The following is an 11673-nucleotide window of genomic DNA, read 5'->3' on the forward strand; positions in this document are numbered from 1 at the left end:
AGTTGCATAGGAACCGAGGCGAAAAGTCTACCTTTTAGCCTCAATTGCATAGGAACCGAGGCGAAAAGTCTACCTTTTAGCCTCAGTTGCCAGGAACCGAGGCGAAAAGTCTACCTTTTAGCCTCAGTTGCATAGGAACCGAGGCGAAAAGTCTACCTTTTAGCCTCAATTGCACAAGAACCGAGGCAAAAAGTCTACCTTTTAGCCTCAGTTGCATAGGAACCAAGGCAAAAAGTCTACCTTTTAGCCTCAGTTGCATAGGAACCAAGGCGAAAAGTCAACTTTTTAGTCTCAGTTACATAAACGAGGCTAAAGGTCTACCATCTAAACCATAGTTATCAACTGCACCATCTTAGTACACACGTCATACGTGTGTGATATCCAGACCGTTCATCTATCTAGACTTACCATGGATGGGCCCATTAACGAACCTGATTTAGTTAGGTTGATCCCAACCACCAATTAGAATATTTGGCCATCACCCTCCCCAATGTCCATTATAGTTCCCTTTGATGTGGTCTACCTGAATTATGCATCACTCATCCGGGCCAATTAGATTTGATGAATTCACTCCTCATTTGGACCGTATATCTCAAAAATCGCTCTTGTCCACAACTCAAGTGGGCCATATCATAGCTTGAGGTTACGGTAATTACCATACATTGGGTCATGGTCTAAAATCATTTTCATGATCTGATTTTGTGGAGAGCTAGACTGTTGTGATATTTCACCACCATTTTGAAAATGGTAGTGATTTATCCTTGTAACGTGTGGCACTGATGATATATCGGCCTGCTTTTTAGATATTGTATCCGTACACTAGGGATTGCCTGACGAGTGACTCTGACCTTACACATGTGAGCCTTGATTCCAAGTGTGAGGCTAGTCAAAGGAATACACTAGCATTTCTCAATTAATAAGCTGACCATAGCAACCATAGAAATGATAAAACAATGGCCCACAACCAAACTTCACTTCTTCTTCTCTGCTTCGATTCATGCCCTCTCTCTCTCTCTCTCTCTCTCTCTCTCTCTCGATTGGAAGAAGGCGAGCTGCTAGAAGACCTCCTTATCATTCAGATCCAGATCCAAATCAGTTTAAGGTAAGCTCGATTCTTTTAATTTCTCTCCTTCCGCTCCTTTTCTCTCGATCTCAGTTTCTCGAAAAAGAGCTGAAACCCTAGTCTCCGTCCCTTTTCTCTCAATCTCTCCTTCCATTTTTCTAGCGATTTCTGATCTTTAATTGAGAAATTCATTCCTGGAAAGCTCGTAGATGTGAAAATACGTGTCTTCTGAACTCAGAATCTTCAATCACCTGAAATAGAAGTAAATTCAACTGCGGAAGCTCTTAGTTGTGAAGATCTGTGATTTCCGCAGCCTAAATCTTCGATCGATGATATATATAGAAGCTGTGTTCACCTTATCAGAAGGGATATCAATCGATCTGTGCTTCTTTTTTTACCTGATCGAGACATTTCAATTTTAGAAGATCTGTGATTTCTAAGGTTCTAATCATCAATTTTTGAAGTGGGAGAGATCTCCTGCTTTTTGCTGTGTTCTTTCAGATCTAGGGATTTTACTCGAAAGAAATCTTTTGCATGCATCAGTGGCTCAGATATCCTCTTTCGAGGTCTAGATCTTTGATCTGATGCGATTGGAGTGATTGCAACTTCTGCCTTGAGCAATTTACATTCTCGTCCTGCATTTGGAGTTAATGTTGGAGGAGCCAAAGTTTTGGACTGGGGAGAAGGCTCAAGACAAGTTGAAGGTAACCAAATTTGAAGGAATTGTTTGCTTCTGAGTCCTTGCTATCTACAATAATCTAGAAATATTTAAACTTTGGTGTTATTTTATTCTGCATGTTTACAATAAATGGTTGAGTTGTACTAGTTTTTTGTGAATGGGTTTTCTTTTGTTATTCCCTCCTATAATTGTGCCTTTTCATTTCACAAAATACTGCATCTAGCATTAAATCATGGTAAGTGAATGTAGCTCATATGAGTTCTTCATCATCTCATGATTAGAGAAAATTGATATTAGTTGTCATGTAATCCATAAACTTTTAAAATGTAGTGATGGCTACTTTACTTATTTGCTACTTAACATGAGAGTATACACCGATTTTCATGCACGCCAGGTAGGTCACAATCTGCTTCCCATGCTAGATAAACAAGGGGCATATGCACCGATTTTCGTGCAGGCCAGGTAGGTCACAAACTACTTCCCACGCTAGATGAATCTCAGCTTTTCGTTATCTTTTCTTACTGAGATTTGAGCTTCCCTATCTCTAGATTAGGTTTTCTCTGCTATTTTTGGGAGATTTTGCTAAATCTGATAGATCAGAACGATCTAGGGTTAGGTTTTGGTGCATGTAGTAGTTTGATTTTATGGTAGATCTGTTCATATATTTCATGTTTGGATTATGGTTATCAATTTTGTTCTATTGTCTTTTTACTGAAATGGAGTAGAGGAGATGTACTGTTTGGTTAGTATAGAAGGCGATCTAGCATATCAGTTGCTTTTCTGATGATGGAATGGAAAATTATAAATCTATTTTCCTTTCAAATCTCATTGTTTGGAGTTTTGATTTTATTTATTTATTTTCTTTCTTTTTCATTTCAACCATCTCCACTGTATTAAAAGGCAAAGGAAAGGCCCTATTGAGGCACTCTGGCAAGTGCCTTTTGAAAATTTTGGAGAATGGGTACTTTTGGTTCATGAGAAAAAACGTGGATACCCTTAGTAGAGTAGGACAATCCGGGTCAAAAACAACATGTACGGCACATAAAACTTTCCTATTATTTTATGATGTGAGTAAGATTAACAACACAATTATGAAGAGATCTTCTACAAGGTCCCTTCTTATTCTGAAGATAAGTGATATTATTATTGGTGCAGCTGAATGTTAACTTGGCTGGACTGCCTGCACTGGTGCTGCCATGTGGATTAATTGAAGGTGGACCCGCCGGCCTTCCTGTTGGACTTCAAATGATTGGTGCTGCCTTTGATGAGGTATTGAACTACCTTTCTTGTTTCTGAGAATGTGCTGTTTCTGGTCCAATGACTGAGAATTCGTGCCGTCTCCTTCCTTTCTCTGTTTTCTTCTTATCACATTGTTGTTGATTTTGTTCATATGCATCCGTAATTGAGATCGTCATTTTCCTTTTTTGGTTTGAGCTTTTCAACATATTTCAGATGATTTCCGAAAATATTAGGCAGGCATTCAAGTTTCAGCGACAAAAAGAACCCTAGAAATTCAATGTTCAGGTAATCTTTACATCTGTTTGAGGTAATTCACATCTTTTTTGGTTTAAGCGATTATAATAGAATTTGAGAATTTTTGGATCGATTGATGAAGATTTTTCTTCTTTTATTTGCATCACTGTCAATTTCACGTGAAATATCTAGAAATTGAGATATGACTGTCTTTGTGGGATTTGAGAAATTTAGAAATGAAAGATAAGGATCCGATATGATTTGTATGTGATTTTCTTTTGATTCTGCATGGAAGTATCATGCCGTATGACTTGATTGATATTTTTCCTTACTGATTTATGATTTTATTTCTATTAATTCCACATGGACTAGCTTCCATGTTTCTTGTGCATATGTTTCAGAACTTGGTTTGTACAATAGCTTCTTTGTTTTGCAATTAAGTTCAAATTCGAACCTGTTTTCTTCTTCTTATTGATTATTGGCACAGTAGTCGCATGTTTCTCAAGTGCCTGTTTTTTTTTTTTTTTTAATCTTGTACAACTCATATCTTGTTTTCTTTTTGTTCTTGTTCTTTCTTCTTATCTTCTCTGACTATCTAGAAATTTTCATAAATTTCATGTTTAAGAGTGAGCACATGCTCTGTGATTTATTTCACATCCACATGAAGACTGCAATATTGAAGCAACAGGTTCAACATAAAATGCCTTCTTAGCATGCAATTGATTATGCACTTTGAAATTGAAGGGGCTAAGTGCTGATTTTAAGTCCAGATTGTTGACTTCAAATGAATGCACCTGTTGAAAATCAGTTAAAAAAGACTGTTTGGCTTGATCTTGTCTTAACCTTGCTATTTAGATCTCCTTTGAGGGTTTTGTACATTAGAATCCATATATTATTCATGTATCTATGGCTTCTAAGAGATTTGGCTCACATCATGCTATGATGTTTCTAAGTAAAATGTTGAGAAGATGATGAATGTTTGCCCATCGACAAGGGTGATGGATAACTGGTGCTTATAAGTTTAGGCTGTTTCTGAGTCACCGTCCCATACATTCTTCAAGAAGCTCTAATACAGGAAGAAAAACTGTCTAACTACATCCATTGACTGAGAATTGAAGACCAATCATGAGATTGCGATGCATGGAGGTCAGGGAAGGTTTTGTTTTGGGGGAACAATGTGAAGGAAGGAGACTATTTGGTGAGAGTGGATACTGTAGAATGTGGAGGCAAATAGATAAAGGATGGTAGAGGCGAAAATTTAGGATACATAGGAGAGAAAATAGATAAAGGATGGTGAGAGTGGATGCAAGTCAGTTCAATAGTGCATCCGTGCGCCCAGACTTAACTAATTTGAAGTTCGAATGGTTTAACTAATTTGAAGTTCGATTGGTTTTTTTAGAGTGACTGACTATACCACTCCATTGATGTTTGCATGTTTGAAAATATATTCTCTTCATTCAATAAGCATATGTTACTTTATTAATCAAAGTGGTTTCAGCCATCTTACGAATGGATCGTGACTCTGCAGTGTTTTTCTTTTTACCCGTCCAAACTTGTTTTTTATTTCTTAGACAATTTTTCATTTTCATGAAGGGAAATATAATGGAACTTGGACTTGATGTCGTGGTTATTTGATTTCCTTACAGGTCCATTCTCGATTTTCAACAAACACTTTTCAGGTGAAGGTCTTCTAAAATGCAAGGAACTGGGCTTGTCAAAGAATGAGATGAAGAAGCTTCTACCCATCATTGATGCTAGTTCTTCAAATTCAGGTGACCTTATGCTTACCAATCATTTTTTTTAATAGATGTGTGTTGGTGGGCATAGGCCAAGTTCTGTCTCTCTGCTTCTATGTGCGTGCACAAATACATGTGCATGCTTGTGATTGTGTCTATGTGCACACAGATTGAAATATGAATGCACTCATGTTTGATTGCATATTTCAAACTTGGAGTTTTCTGAATTCGATCTATGATTGTTTTAGGAACATTTGATGGCGTCTTGGAGCTTATGGTTTATGCTAGTAGAAGTCTGCCTAAAGCTATCATGATGATGATACCTGAGGCGTGGCAAAATGTTAAAAACATGGATCGTGATAGAAAAGCCTTATACGAATATTTTTCAGCTCTTGTGGAGCCATGAGATGTCCCTGCACTTATATCATGTAAACTTTGTGCTGGAATTGCTTCATGCTTTAATGATTTTACACGTGACATGAGTATTTTGAACTTATATTTATTATATAAATGCAGTTACTGATGGCCACTATCTTGGAGCGACATTGGACCGGAATGGATTGCGCCTCAGTCGCTTTTACATCACACATAGTGGACGCGTGATCATGGCCAGTGAGGTTGGTGTTGTAGACATCTGTCAGGAGATGTGGCTAGGAAAGGAAGACATCTGATCGGTCCAGAAGGGGACCTTACTGAAACAGTTCATGTGGAAGGCCATGTGGCAGTTCATGTGCATTTGTATTTTGTTTTGAAAAAATTAAATAGACCATTAATTGTTTTGTTGATATTGTGCAGAATTGTTGTCTTGATGAATGTTAAATGGGTGAAATATGCACATGTTCAATCATTTGTTGATTATGATATTGTTAGCTTTGGATGATAGAGAAATAAGGTCAAAAACCAAATTTAGCCTCGGTTGATGCCAAAAGAGGCTAAATCCATCTTTTGTCTCGGTTTTGCCTTAGTTATATAAACTGAGACTACAACTCCCATGGCTAGCTAAAGGCTTTAGCTTCGGTTGTTGAAAACTGGGATTAAAAATAGTTTTAGCTTCAGTTGGAGACAACTGAGGCTAAATTTGGATTTAGTCTCAATTGGAAACAATGGAGGCTAAAATTTTGATTTAGCCTCATTTCGAGAAAACTAAAGCTAAAAAGATTCTTTTAGCCTTACTTGAAGAACCGAGGCTATAAAAGTTATTTTAGCCTCGGTTGCTAAAACTGAGGCTAAAACCTTTAGCCAAAATTGAGGCTAAAGGCTTTAGCCTCATTTTTTAACCTTTTTAGCCACAGTTTTAAACCGAGGCTAAAGCCCCCTTTTCTTATAGTGATAGTAGGGATGATCATGGTGATCATGATTGGAATACGTTGCGTTTCACAGCAAGACATCCATCACCTTGCTGAATATCTGAATTTCTCATACATAAATACACTGAGAATTAGGACTAGCATGGTTACGTTGATCCATACCTCAAGTGGTAGATTGAGTGAAGGAGACCTCGTTTCAATGCCGAGGTCTTGGTATCCATCCCTAGTGAGGGTGGCTAGCAGTGAAGTGTCAACTGACAGTGGGGTGTATTAACACACAAAAAAAAAAAAAGCTACTGCAAAGTCAAACCCTTGAAGAAAACAACCCACGCATTCTAACTTCCATCATCAATATGGGTTCTTATATCATACACATGAAATTTCTAGTACCCTAGCTTTTTCAGAGGCGAGTGCCATTCATCATTTCTTACCATGGCACACACATGCAAGATCTGGGCAATTTACAACATGTAATGGCCATGAACATGTCGCACAAATCAGGTCGGTATGCCTGCCAGGTGACACACGTGCCAGAAGAATGGACGATTAGAACAAGATGGCCCCATAATTTGTATTTGACATACAAGTGTGGCCCCCTTATTGAATTGAGCTTCCTATTTATTTTGTGGTTGGAGCATATTAATGGTGGCCCCAACTGATTAGTGACACTGATCCCCCCAGGTTAATTCACCTTAGGGCAAAGCACCTTATTGACTAATTTATCTATGTTAGTGTACGAAGATCCTCCTTGTTTTACAGCATTTTCAGCACACTCCTTCAGTTTCATGGCATTCTTTTTCATCTCTTTTCCCTTCTCTCCTTCCATCATTTCTCTCACTAGTCCCTCCACTTCCTCTCTTTTAACGTCGTTGTCAATCTCCATTCCAATGCCCCAATCAGTGCATGCGTACCAGCAATTAGTCTGTTGCTCCGCGAAGAAGGGCCAACAGATCATCGGCACTCCGTTGGTTACACTCTCCAACGTTGAATTCCATCCGCAGTGCGTCAAGAACCCTCCCATCGAAGGGTGTGCCAGCACTTGCTCTTGCGCGCACCAATTTGCAAGTAGGCCTCTTTCCTTAGTCGCATCCAGGAATTCTTGTGGCAGCATTGCCGATTCACCCTTCACAAGATCGGGGCGGATTATCCATAAGAAATGATGGTTGCTATTTGCTAGGCCCCACGCGAACTCTTTCAACTGGTGAGCGGTCATGACTGTTATGCTCCCGAAGTTCACATAAACGACCGATCTTGCCTCTTTCGTGTCCAGCCAACCTAGACAACCCTTGTCTTCTTTCCACAGACTTGATCCTATCGACTTCAACGGACTCTCCGGTAACTGGTTACATAGAATCGATAGGGGACCGATCGTGTATATATTAGGAATCATAGCTTTGATTGCATCAAGGACATCGCGTTCCATGTCATCGAATGTGTTGAGAATGACTGCCGATGCTTTTGGAGCTCTCTCTGCATTGCCTATCTTAAAGTTGAGCATGATGTCGTTGGGATCTGTTGTTCGAATGAAGCTCGGAAAATCCCTCAGACGAATTCCCTTCATCCCTGGTACCCAATCGATCGGTGTATCCAGATATCCATTCGTTAAGTAACTCTCATCTATACAACACACACAAAAACAAAGCAAACAAGAAATTATAACATGTTAATGGTATTCATACTCGCTACGAGTTTTGATCCAATCCAGCGCCTGCATGACAGCTACCATGCGAGGTATGGATCCAGATCTGAGCCATTCATCAGGGAGCGTACACTTAGAATTCTCGGTTTTTTTTTTTTTTTTTTTTTGTCTGATAAAGGTAGAAGCATACCACCTATGACTTTGTTATTTATATAGAAATTCTTCACAGAACAACTAACCAAAGAAACCACCTGGCAAGCATGCACTGTTTCGAGTAATAATATTCATCGGGTTTGATCAGGGGTTAGAAAAATGTCAAAAGTGGTCCAAATTTGATGTACATGTCTCGCTTTATGAGTTTACTACCCTGACTTTTGGTACATGGAATGTTCAGTGTCCACTACTTAATTAATGGCCCAGATTAATCATACATGTTGAAGCAAAAAACTAGTGCGTCCTCCTTTGTCCTATCACCTGCACAAGAAGGAGACAAAGGAGACCCTGGCTAGTGCCGGGGACCCTCCGATGCTAAAGTCAGGGATAAGATTGTGTGAGAGGGTTATTTGAAATAGTTTTTGCATCCCTTTCACCTTGAAGGTCTCCTCTATTTATAGGAATGAGAGGATCCCATTGTGCCAAGATTTTTCTCCTGATATCTCGGAGATTCGGTATCAATCCGTTTTTGGTCTCCATCCGATCCCGAGATCTTAGGGATCGGGGATCCTTTTACTAGATTTTTGAGATGGTGTTTTCCTTTACACCGTCTTTTCCTTTCACGGCTCGGTCTTAACCAACTCTAGTGATAAGTGAGTCTCGGCTAGCTACAAGGATAAAACCGTTTGCCTTCTTTCGGATGAAATGGAATCGATCTGTAATCGGTATACTTTCTTAATCCGATAGCCGACTTTGTAACCGATCTAAATATGGATCAACTGTATGGTCGATCAGATGACTTTTGAGCTTCAGGCCTTAATCGGCCTCTTTGGATGTTGTTGCCTCGTTTACTGAGTCAACTTTATGCATCTTATATACTCCGGTTTGTGACTCATGACTTTGTAAGTCTCGGTCAAGATTCATTTCCTGCAATTCGAGCTAAGTCTCTCCTTTAGGCGTTTAGTTTACTTGCCTCAGTCGGACTTGTTGTCTCAGATTCTCGAGCGGTGTCAGTAGAGTTGGTCCATTCCATAGCTGAGCTTCTGGACTTGTTCTATTTTTTCTCCCAACGATACATGTGCCATCCTACGGTGGGGAGAGTTTCCCTATTCTAGCTCTATGCAGAGGATGGAAATTCATCAAAACCGTACTTGTTGCGTGATCTATTATGTATTTGGAAATACTTCCAACGGTCTATTCTTTTTTCTTTTCTCTTTTCTATTTTAACACCCACTCACACCACATGGCACATGATCCCATGACTTCAGTGTTGAAATGGGTCTATTTACCAGCGAGTCATGGAGCCGGACGTAAGTATTCTTCTTTGTGCCTAGCGAATCGGTTAAGCCCATTAGGCATGTTCATGAGATCGGGCTGGACCAGAATACTCTACCACACCTGTTTTACACAGCTTGTAAGGCATCTAAGATATTTGGCTGGCTCCTACCCCTTTCGCAGGAACCTCCTGGATGCTGGGTGGGGCCACTGCAATGGATGTGAGAAATACATTCCGTCAATCCGTTTTGTGAGATCATCATAGGACTATGCCCGAAAATGAGGTGGATAAAAAATTTAAGTGGGTCACATGAGAGAGAAAATTGGGGAAAGAAATTTATACTATTGAAACCTTCGTAGGCTCCACCTTGATGCTTCTATGCTATCCAAACCATTTACAAAGTTATACCTAACGGGATGAAGTGAAAAAACCAAAAAAAAATAGCCCGATACAAAACTTTGATGCCGTAAGAACTCTTCAACAGTACTCATTGAATTCCCACTGTTTCCTCGTGTGGCCAACTTGAGCGTTGGATACACCTCAGTTTTGGTTTAACGTACTAAAATGATATTCCAGAAAGGATGGACTGGGTGGATTTCTCATAAACATTTCAGTGGGCCCCAACCAGCATCCTATGCAGGAACTTCCTGATAAAGGCTTTCACAGGAAATCCGCGTCCCAAGTCATGACTACGAGAAAACTGCAGGCCAGTTTTCCCTTTTTTTTTGTTTTTTTGTTTTTTTTTTCTTTTTCCAGAAAGGTAGGAGCACACCAATTGAAGACTTCAGCATACTAAAATATTACCTTTGAGCGGTACGAGACCTCTTTCGATAAGCTTCCGGTAATGGAGGTAGCCCATGAAACCGCAAGCGCTTGGCGTCCAGAAAGCAACCCGAGGAATATCAAGCTCTTCACCCAGTGGTAGAGCGAAGCTCATGATACCATCAAAGACTATGCAACTGACTTTGGGCACATGAGCGGCTTCATTGAGCTTTGTTACAAGATGCCGGAGTGGGACCAAGCAGGTCTTGCTCGTGGAATCACTGAGAGCTGGGACGTCTTGGGTAGCATCGCAATCAGACGGTGGAAGACCATCCGGTATGGTCTCGAACCGGAAGTCGTCCAATCCGTCTAGAGAATTGGGGCCTCTAGACCTCAACAGACGGTTGTGATTGAACTCGGTGTTGACAAAGGTGATGTAGAAGCCTCTAGAATGAAGGACCTTGGCTAGTTGTAGCAAGGGGTTAACATGGCCCTGTGCCGGATATGGTATGCAAACGGCATGAGGCTTCTCCACTCTCATTGACCCCATCTCTCTCTCTCTCTCTCTCTCTCTCTCTCTCTCTCTCTCTCCAATACTCGATTCGGTGCTTAGCCAGGTCCAGCAGATTCAAAGTCTGTCTTAAATAGACTTTTTTAAAAATTATTATTATTTTTATTTTTTTACCAGAAAAGAAAAGTAGGAGTACGCCCACGCGTAATTTTGATGATATGGACCTGGGATGTACATACATTCAAGTGGGCCCACCAAGGTGGATGGCCGCTGTGGTGCAACCAAACTATAAGGGTATAGTGATATTAATATTTTATAAAATTTTAAATAGTGATATTGATAAAATATATAAAAGCTGTAAACGGACCGCTTGAGTGGACATGGGTAGCTGACTGTGGGGCCCACCGTGATCTGTGTGTCTTATGTACACGACGACCATATGTTTTTCTAGCTCATTTTAGAGAATGAGCCTATAAATGAAGCAGATTCAAATCTCAGGTGGACCACACTATAGGAAACAATGGTGATTGAATCCCTACCATCAAAAAATTCTTGGGGTTATGGTAATATTTATTTTCTATCCGACCTGTTGATTAGGTCAGACAAATCTGAATAAAAGAAGCACACAGATATTGGCTCTCAAGAAGTTTTTAACAGTGGAGCTTTAATCATCACTTTTCTTGTGGTGTGGTCCACCTAGGATTAATTAGATCTACTTCATTTTTAGGATCATTCCCTAAAATGGTATGACGAAACCGATGAATGGCATGCGTATAAGACACGTAAATAACAGTGAGCACCACAGCAGGATTCCACCCGACCAAACCGACTCAGCAGGAAACCACGTACTTAGAAACAAAAAACAAATCACTCGCAGAGCAGTGACGTGTTCCGCGCTGCAGATACTCCAAAACTCATTTCTATGCTTGTCCATATCCGTATGATTGGAAGACTTGGATAAGATTTAGTTGACTCGACTTGATATTTAATAATTAAATTAATATTTTAATTATTAATAAAGATTTTAAAAAGTTCCTCCAGGGAAAAAAAAAATTAATTAAATTAATAATTTTG

The 11673-nt window shown here is 39.8% G+C and overlaps 1 protein-coding gene and 1 long non-coding RNA gene across 3 annotated transcripts; one reads left to right on the forward strand and one right to left on the reverse strand.

Moving 5' to 3' along the window:
* The first annotated feature begins 2874 nt into the window (after positions 1-2874).
* Positions 2875-5809, forward strand: LOC131234033 (uncharacterized). 2 transcript variants are annotated; one of them, XR_009165468.1, is made up of 4 exons: positions 2875-3011; positions 3195-3266; positions 5200-5379; positions 5468-5809. It is a non-coding gene; the product is annotated as an uncharacterized LOC131234033 (long non-coding RNA). The 2 variants fall into 2 exon arrangements; XR_009165469.1 differs by having other exon boundaries at positions 2879-3011; positions 3177-3266.
* Positions 5810-6875: 1066 nt separating this feature from the next.
* On the reverse strand, positions 6876-10665 carry LOC131234026 (7-deoxyloganetin glucosyltransferase-like). The gene is made up of 2 exons (XM_058230984.1): positions 10131-10665; positions 6876-7875 (listed from the first exon to the last, which is right to left on the reverse strand). The coding sequence occupies exons 1-2, from the start codon at positions 10636-10638 to the stop codon at positions 6941-6943; spliced, it is 1443 nt and encodes a 480-aa protein (XP_058086967.1). The 5' UTR covers positions 10639-10665; the 3' UTR covers positions 6876-6940.
* Between the last annotated feature and the right edge of the window lie 1008 nt (positions 10666-11673).

Source organism: Magnolia sinica, chromosome 2 (assembly GCF_029962835.1).
Source record: "Magnolia sinica isolate HGM2019 chromosome 2, MsV1, whole genome shotgun sequence".
Taxonomy (NCBI): Eukaryota; Viridiplantae; Streptophyta; class Magnoliopsida; order Magnoliales; family Magnoliaceae; genus Magnolia; species Magnolia sinica.

Excerpts from the sequence above, each read along its gene's own strand:
- LOC131234026 (XM_058230984.1), bottom strand. The coding sequence starts at position 10,638 with ATGGGGTCAATGAGAGTGGAGAAGCCTCATGCCGTTTGCATACCATAT. Across the intron at positions 7,876-10,130 it reads AGGTCTCGTACCGCTCAAAG|ATGAGAGTTACTTAACGAAT; the intron begins GTAATATTTTAG and ends TGTGTTGTATAG.